The sequence below is a fragment of the Macrosteles quadrilineatus genome, unplaced genomic scaffold (assembly GCF_028750875.1).
Source record: "Macrosteles quadrilineatus isolate MER2022 unplaced genomic scaffold, UCM_ALF_1.0 Scaffold_3__2_contigs__length_128488019, whole genome shotgun sequence".
NCBI classification, from domain to species: domain Eukaryota; kingdom Metazoa; phylum Arthropoda; class Insecta; order Hemiptera; family Cicadellidae; genus Macrosteles; species Macrosteles quadrilineatus.
In genome coordinates this window covers 22,503,075-22,516,135 of record NW_026542596.1, presented here as the reverse complement: position 1 = coordinate 22,516,135, position 13,061 = coordinate 22,503,075, and the positions used below count along the sequence as shown (strand labels likewise).

Sequence of the window (13,061 nt, the reverse complement as noted above, 5' to 3'; positions counted from 1 at the left end):
CTTTTGAACTGGTATTTCACTTTTTTACAGGACCTAAAGGAGACCGAGGGCTACAAGGTCCCCCAGGAGATGCAGCAATGGGAGAACCTGGGCCCCAGGGTCCTCCCGGACTCCCGGTAGGTATTTAGTTGATAATTACAGGCCCAGCCCATAAATGATATCAAAATTACTGCACTGTTGTACAAAACCTTAGGTAGCTTAAAATTTTTAAACAGGAAGTATGGTCGAGTTTGGTATCATTTTAGAGGTCTTGATATAACTAAACAATTAACATAAAGAACATAGAAATCGGACCATTAATAACAAAATGGCAGCTAAAATGATTAAGACATTGGTTATTAAAACTAATTTTTAATTACCATTTTGTTTTAGTGGTCCGATTTCAATTTTCTTTATGTTAATTGTTTAGTTATGTCTAGACATGTAAAATTATACAAAACTCGACCATACTTCCTGTTTGAAAATTTTAAGCTACCCCCAACCACCACTACCCCTGAAAGCAAAATTTTTTAAACTAACCATCATTATTGTAGTTAGTCATATCTAAATAGGTTGCTGCAAAGCGATTTCAAATATCTCAATTAGTTAAAAATATAAAGGGGAGCAAAGTTAATTTTCAGTCACCCTCATGGATTTGATACGTTTTAGGGCGCCATTTTGTTATTAGTTGGCCAATTTTTGTTTTCTTTATGTCAATTGTTTTTTTTTTTTTTTTGTCAAGACCTGTAAAATGATACCAAACTCGACTATACTTGTCATTTGAAAATGTTGAGCTACCCCCTACCCCCGCTACCAAGTTTACCAACGCAAAGTTTTCAAAATTGATCATAATTATTGTAGCCCCTCATATCTAAGAAGGTTTCTGCAAACCGAATTTTAAAAATCTCAAATGGTTGAAAATTTAAGGGGGGGGGGTGCAAGTTACTTTTCAACCACCCTATATAAGTATATGCTTAAATATATTAATCCCATTGCTAATGTATCTGTGAACCATTGAAAATTACTATTTTATTTGGAGCGTTGGCAACATAATGTGTCCAATATAAAAATTCTGAAAAGGGCAGTTTATGGGCTGGTTCAAAAACCCCTGATTGTTGAAGTGATTTTCATTCTCACTAAACCTTTCAACTAGCTCCTTATGAATGTTATCTTTAATAACCTAATTCAAAGTCAAAACCCAATTGTGCTTCTTGATTGAGCTTTTTTTAGTCCGAAAAGTGATCTTGACCGGGAAGAGGTTAAGTTATGCTTGAGATAGAACTGATATGACTACTATTGAGGTATATTACATTTTGTGAGTATGCTTTATAATATTCTTCTTCTGATCTATTTTGATGATTGCAGGGTCAGTATGGACCAAAGGGCGAGAAGGGAGACTATGGTGACATAGGGCCCCCGGGTTTGATGGGTCCTCCAGGACTGCCTGGACCTCCTGTAAGTGTAGATGAGAGCTTAGAGAGTAATCATCGACTTTTTGGAAGTAGACATCTCATCTATTTACACTACAGCAGTAGCCAATTCTTTATTGAAAAGAACGTAGTTAATTAAATAAGCCTGAAAGGTAGTTTGTTGTGGTCTAAAATTATATTTCCACTCTTAAATTTTGTTACTGAGATGTATAATGTGACTTAAAAGATACTTTGATTTACTATACGTTGTTCTTTCAAAATGGCCTTGTAAAATTAATATACTATACAAAAATCACTATTTTTGATGGGAGCACTCTGTCTCTGGCTCCCCATTCCTAAAACTGGCTACAAACTTAACACAGGAATATTCTAGTTCTATCCATAGTCAAGGGTGTAATGATTACTTGTACCCTTTAACACATTAACTGAAGATATTTAGAACACCAGCACAACATTCTGTCAATTTGTTGAGCTTTTATGGATGCACAGTAAAAGTTCTAAGTGTATCCATAACTAAGAGATAAAGCTAAACCTTTTTAAAACACAGGAGTCTTGTGAACACCTTATTGAGATATTTTCAAAATCATCAATATTGTAATCAAATCTAGAAAATACAGATTAAAAGTAATCAATATAGTTATAATTGCAAATATTTATTTATTAGTTTTAAGCTATTTTATTTATTTAGTTTTTTTTTGCTTGACATTATTTTGAAGGGAAAATCTTTTTGTACTACACCCAAGTAAAATACTTCTATGACTGTTCACTGCCGTATATTTAATAATATAAAATAGCCAATGGCGTCTTTATCCATTATCTTCTGTTTCTCATTTTTTAATTTCAATTTTCATTTAAATTAACTATCAAATTATTTTGTGGAATTTTTCAAATTAAAAGCAAACAAAAACTTAAAACTATAAGTGTAAATCAACTCTTTACTTTAGTGGGAAAATTTTTGGCTTGTTGAACTAGAAAACTTTTCATCTATTAATCGAATAAATAAACAATTTTGTATTTACTTTGTATATTCAAGTGTTGTATTAGTTGGGTCTTTTGAACTTGAATCTAAATGAATGTCTCTTTCAGGGCTATCCAGGCCAGAAGGGGGACAAGGGAGACAAAGGAGAATCGGTGAGTTGCTCATCATAACTTCCTTGTTGCATGTTAATTTTACAAATTAATGAACTAAGCTGTTCGCAAAGGATATTTTGTCAATTAAGTGAAGTGACATCACATCTCAAGGCCTATTCAATTATATTTTCCAACTTAATCTTTATTTTTAATGAAATTCAATATTTACGAGTATATAAATTGATTTTGGTCCTACTCCATTATTTGGTTAGTTTTAACATTTTCATGAAAATTAAACAAACTTTGTTTTAAGCCTATTACTTAAATACTTTAATACTTTTTGTTGGAATGGCAACCATACAAAGTAGGTATTTTAAGCCAAGTATGAATGGGGATTTAAACAAATTTAAATTCACATTTTGAATTTTGTGTGTTTTAAACTAAAAGAATCAAGTTCTAGGTGTGTATAAAATTCATTAAATAAACCATTAAAATACTCTTTGACAAATGAAGGATCAATAAAAATTATGTTTTTCAGGTTTAACAGTTTAACATCACTTTTCACACTACTTGTAGAAGTACATACTTTACATCATTATAGTTTAGTTTTACTATTTTTTACTTATTTTTAGGTATATCCAATAATTTTAAGTGTTGTACCTGAACTGAAACCTATCAACCTATCAGAGACTGTAACCCCATTTTACATCTTACTGATATCTTCCAAAACCATAGAGACAGACAATGTTGTTCTTGGACCAAAAAAAAAAAAAAAACAATAATCAGCATGCGAATTTGTTCAGACATTTTCTTGAGAAGTTTTGAGATCTTTTAAAAGTTGCATTTTCATGTTAAATGAGATGTTCCAGAACACCATTCCAGGTTTTCTCTCAGATTTAACAATCTTGAGTACATCTCTGGTATGGACATTGCAATCTAAATCAATCTTAAAAATCATAAGCTGTAGGCCTATATTTCATTTTTGTTTTCTAATTCTGTATATTATCATTAACCTTGCTTGTGTTGCTTCTAATATGTTTTTTCTCTTTCTTTTCCTGGCGTCATTTTCTGCGTACAGAAATATAAGAAGCTCAGAAGAAGACAGGTAAATACAAATATCTATACACTTTAGTTGTAACATAATTAATGAACACTTTATCATAATGTATGAGGTATAAGCTGCAAAAGTATATAATTTAAGGTACTTTTTATTACTTGCTGCCCTTGATAATGTATAATGCATTTTTTCAATTGCTATTGTTGATCAATATGAATTTTTAAAGCAATATACTTCCAGTACTGGCATAGTGAATTTGTCCTGTATTTTTTCAATTATGGTTGTTAGGTATACTTTTAGTACATTTTAAATGTTTACCTTTAAAACACAAGAATAGTGTAGTTTGTTTTAATGTTTCCTTACATTTTTAGTACCGGTATGATATTTTCCATTCATAATGTACCATGCTTGTAGTGTTTTATACTTTATATTTTCAATTTTTTTCAACTTCATAAAATTTTAATTGTCTACAAACGATTTTCTAGTAGATTCATTAGTTATTTTATTTAAAATTTGTATTACAATCTTTTCAAACTTTATAACCAACTCTATACAAATATTACTTTACCTAATGTCTCACATTACCTGATTGCTATTGAGGTGGAGTACATAATTGAAATATCTTTATCAAAGGACATTTTCCTCTGTGTTTCCTATATAAATAGAATCCCATTACTGGAAATGTAGTTAATGTTTAATGCATATTATTGTATTAAAGCCTCCAGTGCCTCATGTAATTCATTATGCTTTATCCAGGTAAGATTTCATAAGTTAACTTCATACTGTTTTGAATAATTTGTTCAAAATAGTAAAAGCTCTAAGCGTTTATACGATTAGTAAGCTTTAAAGTAGTTCTTAGATGTGTAGCCTTTATTTGATTATATTTCTTTTGAATATTCTTGAAACACTTTAATAGCATGGACATCCCTTAGACTAATAAAAGTAAGAGACACTTAACTCCTGAAATGAACAAAATCAACAATCTTGTTTGCAGAAGGAATGGATAAATAATTCATTTATAGAATAAACTTTAATACTTTATTTTCTTTAACCTGTCCCTGTCTCCAAGCCATGAATGCCATTAGGGTCGCTTGTGCAGTCCTTTTTGTTCAGAACAGGAATTTATTACATTAGATGTTCTTATAATATGTTAAGTCTTTGCGCCCCTAAAAGATGGTTAACAATTAATTATTATCACCCTTTAATATAAAGACTCAACCAATAGATTTGAAAAAATTTTCAACAGACTAGACATGTTTGATGAGATTCTTCTTTATTAATATTGCCGAATGTTGTTTTACAGGGAGATGGCACATTCGACTCTATCGGAGGAGCGGAAGTTGTAAGTAATTTTACACTTTTATTTTGTAATATCAGTGGTGAAGATAATATTATTAAATAAAACTAACAGCATAAATTTTTTAGTAAAATGTTTAAAACAGTGTGTTCTTCAGAAATCCAAATTAGCAATCTACCCGGTTGATTCAAGATGGCGGCTAAACATGCCAATGTTTCTAAACATGCCTCTATGATACAAGCCCTCAACACTCTAAAACTAATTGGTTTCCAATGATGATCTTACTTGAGACTTTGCTACATAGGAGACGATAACAGTGTCTACGCGATCAAATTTTACAGGACAAAAATGTTACTTGTGCAATTTAAGTCAATGAGTAACCGTTTATTATACAGCTCCAGAGCTAAACTCTAATCTCAAGACAGGTGATAGAATAAAGCTTTGAATCCAATAGTCAATAGTGCAACTATTCTAAAGTAGGCAAAATATCCATTATTTTAGTCTAATTATACAACTCCGACGAAATAAGAGCTATTGAATTCAGTGGAGTAACACTTGCAGGGTAAATTAATAGGGATCATACATGAATCTGGCCATTTCTTGCAGTTTAGGAATCCAGAACTGAATCCAGGAATCCTAGGAATCCAGTTTTAGTCCAGAACTGAAACTATCTAGGGTTGCTTATCTGGATCATCACAATTTAATTTGACCTGAAAAATAAAGTTCACTGCAGTTTTTTTTTCAGTTTGCTGCAATTGGGTACATATTTTATTGTGCCCCAGTGTTGTCATCAAAAGACAAGTTTATTGTAGTTTCCTATCGATTGTTGGGGGGGGGGGGGCGGGGGGTCAATAAGTTGTCTGCCTGGTGCCACTATCTAATATAAAAATCCAACTATATGGATTTTCAACCATCCGTATGGGATCTAGTTCAGATTTGGCTATGATTAGATTAGACCAAACCTTACTTAACCCTGACTAAAAATCCTTGACCCTCTAATGTCTTCTTTTGATTGAACTGGCTTTGGTTGTCATCGCTGACATTCTCACAACCACATTTAAGTTTTCTTTCAAATAATTAAGGCAAAAAAAATCTTTCCCATATTCAGTTTTTTTGCCCTTAAAATTACGTAGACTGATAACAACCAGGCCGTCACACAGGCACCTGCGCATGTAGGCCTATCCCATGAGTATGGCAGATTTAGTTAATCTTGCTCTCTGTTTTATTTATCTTTCTGTAATGAAATTGGGATAAATAAACGTATTTCATTTAATTTCTTTTCGATTGGTGCTCTACTGTACTAGAGCGCTGTAATTGTTATCCACAATTGGACAAAAGTTGAAGTCAAATCTGATATATCAACAGATTTTTGCTGGATATAAAAAGTGATGACATAAATTGTGTACTATAAATAATCTATGAAATATAAAGCCAACTTGCCAAAATATTTTTGATGTTCAGGTAGTCGGACCCCCTGGACCACCAGGCCCCGCAGGAGTTCCAGGTCTACAAGGTCCTCCAGGAATCAAGGGAGACCGGGGCATGGATGGTGCCAAAGGAGAACCGGTGAGTGTAGAGTCAACATTCGATTTAGATCTACTCCTTTATTGATCAGATAGATTTTTTCCTTTTCTTCCTAGATTTCTTTCCTCTTATGTAGCAATTAGATATAATTCTACTACACCTACACACTATGTGTATTTTAAGGCAAAGATGAGTGAAGGATGAGTGTGTGAGTGTGACGGGGATGAATGAGATTACAGCTTTAGTTACTAGTCAAGATCAGCTTGTTCCTTAGCCAGGACCATTTATAAATGGTTTTTTTATCCATCCCAGTTTCAAGAATTTGACTTATATTAGACTTGCCTTTGTTGTTGTTTTTCATGAGTTCTTGAGCGTTTGTGTCACCCTATGAATTTCACCAGAGCCTGTGTGGCGTCTTCAGGGGTCATCTTGTTCATTATGTAGCCCCTGAACTGTTTAATTAGACAAATATAAGTAACTTCTTTTTTTTTCTTTTTTTTAATAGAGGGCCAGGCTTACAAGTTACCATGGGATTGCATCGCAGCTAGAATAGCTTATTGTGCACCCTCGTTCACAGATCCTCATTCTCCGTCAAATCCCAGGTCTTTGGTGAACCGTGAGAGCCTTTTGACTATGGTGACCTGTTTTTCCCTTTGATCTCCCATCAATAGGCCAAGGGATCTCATACGCAGACCTTGTAGGGCTGGACACATAAATATACCTTCACAGCTTTCACAAGGTCTCTGGCTGGGGCAAGCCGTAGCGAGATTTCCCCGAAAGGGCTCAGCTCCTGAACTTGCTTGACCAGCCAATCCTTTGTGGCTGCGTCAGCACAACCTCCACCTTTCTTCCTGGAGGCTTCATTAGAGTCAGCTTTGGGGGTACCACCCTTGCCCTGCTTTTTCCCAGCATCCTAGTTCCCGGAGGAACTGGCTTTGCAGGCAACAGAGTTAGGGTGCTTGGCAGCCCACACCAGCCTCCTCTCACTTCTGGATAGCACCTTTTCACCTTTGGCTAAAGCATCCGCTATCCTCTGTCTTTGCAACTCACCCCTGGAAAGTCGTTTTTCGTACTAGGGATCTCATACGCAGACCTTGTAGGGCTGGGTACATAAATATACCTTCACAGCTTTCACAAGGTCTCTGGCTGGGGCAAGCCGTAGCGAGATTTTCCTGAAAGGACTCAGCTCCTGAACTTGCTTGACCAGCCAATCCTTTGTGGCTGCGTTAGCACAGCCTCCACCTTTCTTCCTGGAGGCTTCATTAGAGACAGCTTTGGGGGTACCACCCTTGCTCTGCTTTTTCCCAGCATCCTAGCTCCCGGAGGAACTGGCTTTGCAGGCAGCAGAGTTAGAGTGCTTGGCAGCCCACACCAGCCTCCTCTCACTTCTGGATAGCACATTTTCGCCTTTGGCTTAAGCATCCGCTATCCTCCATCTTTGCAACTCGCCCCTGGAAAGTCGTTTTTCGTTCCTTTCTGGTTTCTGCAAGCTTGTCGTCATCGTCAGATTTCAGTAGACCTTCCTCCTCCATTTGGGTCAGATTGTCTACATTGTTCTCACGAATACCGGGTATTTAAGTCCACCTCCCCAGTGACCCAATTAGAGAGGTAAGGGGTGCGTACGACTGGGTTACCCCTGGTTCCCAGAGGGCTCCGTTAAGACACTGAATATAAGGCCCCCAGTGCCACAAGACTCTTGGCACGGATCACATTACACCTTAGTCTAGGGCCCCCCTCACTTGGTTCTGTAGGTGGACCAACACCCAGTGGCAGAAGGTAGCTCTCCGCAGCTAACAAGTGAGAGTTGGGGTTTAGGTTGTGGCCAATCTGCCGAACCAACCCTGCATGCGAGGTTTGGCCGGAACGGCGCGAAATTTTCTCCCACTCACTAAACCCCCATACCTTCCTAAGTAACTTCTTGATAAGCATTGTACATGTTATTAAGTTTACAGTAAGTAAATAAAAGAAACGTCTTATAACACTTAAAACATATATTTACACGTATACTGTTACTCACAAGACGGTAAATATACAAAAAAGATGGCAAGTGATGATTGATTTCGATTGGACACTCCGATCATCATCAGACCCAATAGGCGAAACATTCGGGTCTGATGATGATTGGAGTGTCCAATCGCAATTGATCACCACTAACCATCTTTTTTGTATATTTACCGTCTTGTGAGTAACAATATAAGGGTAAATATATGTTTTAAGTGTTATAAGACGTTTCTTTTATTTACTTTCCACAAATATAAGGTACATGCCTTTACGTCGATAGTTCAAATGTTGTAGTAAGTAAAACTCACGACATGTTTCACCTATTCAGGCATCGTCTGGTAATTTCCTAACAAGAATGTTTCATCCATGATGGAGTCGTCAAGAAACATTTAAATAAATACACAAACATAACGCACAAAAAACATTTAAAGTACCAGTTAATAGTAGGCCTCTACTTTAAACAACACCCTAGTCCGAGAAATGAAATGGAGGAAGAAAGACCTCCTGCGGTGACTTCCCTGTATGTCACTCGTCGTTGTCCGATCGACCCGACCGCACTTGTGTAAATATTTTTGTAAATATATACCATAGTATGAGTGATAAGAATATCATGACTTAACAAGAAGATCCCTAAAGATGGCATTCAAGCTGGCAAAGTTCATAGGCGACACAAACATTTACCTACTCAAGAACTCAGAGCTCTAACAACAAAGGTAAATCTAATATATTAAAATTTTTAGAGTCCAGGACAGCTAGGTATTGTATCAAACCATCAACAACTGACTCATCTAATGATAGTGGATGTGTGATATTTGCATCCGTTAATAATCCCTCAGTTCTGAGAGACTAGCTCTAACAGTTAGTCAAAAATAAACTTGTATTGTGTTATGCAGCTGTTGGTTACTGCTCCAAGTACAGAATACATAACTAATGTTAATGATATTGTCCTTTGATATTTAATTTTTTTGGGGGGTTTTGAAAGCAAATTTTTAGGGAAGCATGGAAATTGTGACACTGGGTTGTGAGGCAAATATTATGTGCTCTGCTATGTCAGGAAAATCTTGAAGTGGAAAAAGTAAGGATTGTTTTCCTTTCTTATCTTGTTGAGGGAAATTAGTTTTCACGAATCTTGTGACCTCACCTAGTCACCTCACTCCTTTTGAAAACCAATATTTGAGATCAACATTGCAGAGCGTTGACAATTCACCACATCTAATCTGCTATCAAGAGGATTGCTTTGCCCTCTCTGTTTGAAAGGGGGTTTTTCTCTGTCAATTTCAAATCCTTTACAATTAATAGATTGCCTGTTGCTCGCACACAAAAAAGGATATGGTAAATTCAGCACTGTCGAGATTTACACTTGCTCATAAACTTTACTGTACATATAAAATGCATCACAAAAAACTTTCTTCTGCTAATCTCTTTCTTCTCTTAGGGTGTAATGTCACATTTTTTGGACTATTGTACAACTTCGGTAAGTTGTATTTGTAAACATCCCTCTAAGGCCATTAAAGTATTTAAGCATTAAGAGTCAATAAATATTATAAACATTTATTGTTTTTTTTTTGTTTTTTTCAGGGAGATAAAGGATCAAAAGGTGATCCTGGACCCATGGGACTACCAGTAAGTATATTAAAAGTGTTAAAATATTTATTTTCTACTTGATTGGTGGGACTTTTTGTTGCAGTCCTTGATCAATAGATGTTTTTACAAACTCAAACTATGTTGGTTGGATTCATATAGGAAATACAGCTCTTTGTATTTAGTAAAATGAAGGATTGACTTCAATTTGCTTTCCATTTGCTGCCCGTTGTTTCAATACTACAGTTTACTAAGTGTGATTTAGTTCAAAGTCCTGCCAGTTGTGAGGTGTGGGTCTATCTTACGGTTTTTGTTGGCCACAAGATCATGAAAATTTACTATAAAATGTGAGAAGTGTATTGAAATAGCGTAGTAAGTAAAAGTTCTGTTTGAAATGGTGCATTCAGCTAAACTAAAGTTGACATCCATTTTTTTCTGCATGACAATATCCCACCTCACACGACGAATCATACACAAGATCTTCTTCATTCATTCAAATAGGAAATTTTCTTTGAACTACCCTACAGACCATTACTTGCTCCGAGTGACTTTCACTTGTAAAAAAAGACTGTATGCAGTATATATCGCTTTGATAACGACTACGGTACGAGCCAAAATTGTATGTCTTTGAGTGACTGAGCTCACGAGCAGCAGGGAATGTTATGTCAAAGGAAAAATTGCAAAACTTGTCCACCGCTATGATAAGTAAATCAATATGTGACAATTATATGTTGAAAAGAAGTATTTTGGCTGTTCTTTCAATAATTTTCTCTTATGCTACCTTTTTATTTTATTTCAAATGTTCTTTACTATTTTAACAGTCATCGTATATTGTTTATTAGCGAGGGTGCCAGCTTAAAAATACTAACGTTATGTCCACATGTTTTTTAACCCTTTTTTCTAACTTTTGATTTCCCACAGGGTCCCATGGGGCTGAGAGGCGACTCGGGTCGGCCGGGTGACATAGGCAAGCCCGGACAGATGGTAAGGCCTCCGTTTTCCTAAACCTAACCTAACATCAGCTAACCACTAACTTCACGCTGATGTGACCGATGAGTGGACTAACATGACTAACGGTGTGAGTGCTACACGCGATCTCATGTAAATAGCGTTAGTGAAGATGACTCTGGAACTGTTCTGTAGATATTAGATTAAATTAGTCTTGGTGAGGATTGATCGACAACTGTAAACAAGCACAAACTACATTGTCTAATTTATTGATTTATTTATTTCCTAAATTTGTTTCAAGTATATTTGTGTCTTCGGTTTTTGTCTAAACCTTGATTTTAGTTAATTTTTACAATATATTTTTGTACTATTTTACTTATTTTGGAAATATTTAGTTTCTACTTTATTGATCTCTAATTTTAAAAGTTACTTGGTTTAAGGGTTAAAATTGTACTTTTGTTTCATATTGTTTTTATATTGTAACTATAATAGTTTGGGAAACTATAAATGTTTATATGCTATTTCAAATTATGAATTCATTGTGTGTAGTATGTGTCATAAATTTGTTTGTGTCAATCTACTGATTAAAGGTGGATGGATTTAGTAAGATGTTTCTCAAGTATTACTTTTTGAGATAAAATAAAACACTTTATCCCTATACATTATAATCTTTAAGCACATCTATAATTCAAAATTGAGAGATGGAATAGTTGATTCTTTTAACCATATGATACAAGGGTTTGATTCTATATATTAGGCATTAGATTAATTGTTTATTCAAATACTCATGTACTGTTTCAAGTTAGTTCAAGTACAAAAATTAAGTTTTACAAATAAGTCAAACTTATTTGTAGAACTAGTTCATTAATTCTTATTTGTATTAATAAAAGTTTAAATTATTATACAGTAGTGCAGACTACTCAATACAAAATATGTACTTTTACTTTATTTTAACAAAACAATGTTTTTGAATTTGCTTTTTGAATTTTTTTTTCTATTCCTAAAAAAAATAATTACAATGTTTTTACTGTATGATTATGTACTTTATACTTACTAAAGTTATGTAATTCATAATGTTTCTTGACTTGTTGAAATAACATATTTACATTATCAACCATACACAATTAATATTTTTGATATATTCTTTGCAGTTCAATGTTTTATTTATACTTTATTTATTCATTAAAAAATTATTGAAGTTTAAATTAGTGAACATATGTACATAATCTAAGGGTGAATTTTGTAATTCTGTCATCGGTTGACTTAGACATATTAGACTGATGTGATATTAGAGTTTTTATTTGCAATTCATTTCATTTCCTGGCAAGAATTTTTCATAACCCCCAAATCATTGTTTATATAAATTGTTGCGGAGCAAAAACTTGTCTTTACTTTGAATCAAAAGCCAATATTCTAAGATCTAAAAAATATGTTTTTATACTACAGTATATATTTGATAAATAAATTAGCACAAAGATCAAACAATCATAGGTCTTGCATTTTTTCTACGCCTAAAATTGCAAAAACATTTAAATGCCAATAAGCAGTTTGTTTTGACATTCAGTCTTAGAATTCAAATTAATTTAAATAAAATGACTACGGATATCTCTTGGAAACTTTTTTATGTGATCGTTAATTTCAGATTTTTTAATATTTTGTGATTCTAGTAGCAGCACATTTCAGTACAGAAGAAGCTGACTATTTTACTGTTCACGAAGATCTGAGTTTTAATTTCTTGTTGACAATGAATTGCTTTTAATATAGATGTAAAAAGTGCTTACAATTGGCTTTAGTCCAAAGATTTCTGAGATGGGAGGGAGTTTTAATTTATTTATACCTGGTTGGTATACAAAAATGTAGCTAGCCTTATTATTAATAATTATTGATTTTATTATTATTATTTTTAACGCAATAAAATAATGTGCATTAATTCAAATTTCTATCTAGCCTTTTTCTTGGTATCAGCTTCTTTGGTTTTTTTTCAGTTAATCATAGTACCTTACCAATATTATTGTAATAAAGTATGTAGGTGTGTTCACATCAATATTGAAGTAATATTAATTACATTTGAAATGTACACATTACAAAATAACATATTTATTTTCGTAATGTTAACCAGGTTTCATTGATTATTTGGTTTTGTAATATTGTACTAAATTACTTAGTAGGTACA

At 34.0% G+C, this 13,061-nt stretch overlaps 1 protein-coding gene across 1 annotated transcript in view; it reads left to right on the top strand.

Annotated features, from left to right (window-relative positions):
• The window catches only part of LOC128990516 (collagen alpha chain CG42342-like), a 159,535-nt gene that overhangs the window by 124,953 nt on the left and 21,521 nt on the right, over window positions 1-13,061 (top strand). The window contains exons 11-18 of the mRNA XM_054412909.1: window positions 31-116; window positions 1,345-1,434; window positions 2,496-2,540; window positions 3,559-3,585; window positions 4,841-4,879; window positions 6,296-6,400; window positions 9,938-9,982; window positions 10,862-10,924. Of these exons, the coding sequence (XP_054268884.1) occupies window positions 31-116; window positions 1,345-1,434; window positions 2,496-2,540; window positions 3,559-3,585; window positions 4,841-4,879; window positions 6,296-6,400; window positions 9,938-9,982; window positions 10,862-10,924 (500 nt within the window). The remainder of the gene's footprint in view (window positions 1-30; window positions 117-1,344; window positions 1,435-2,495; window positions 2,541-3,558; window positions 3,586-4,840; window positions 4,880-6,295; window positions 6,401-9,937; window positions 9,983-10,861; window positions 10,925-13,061) is intronic.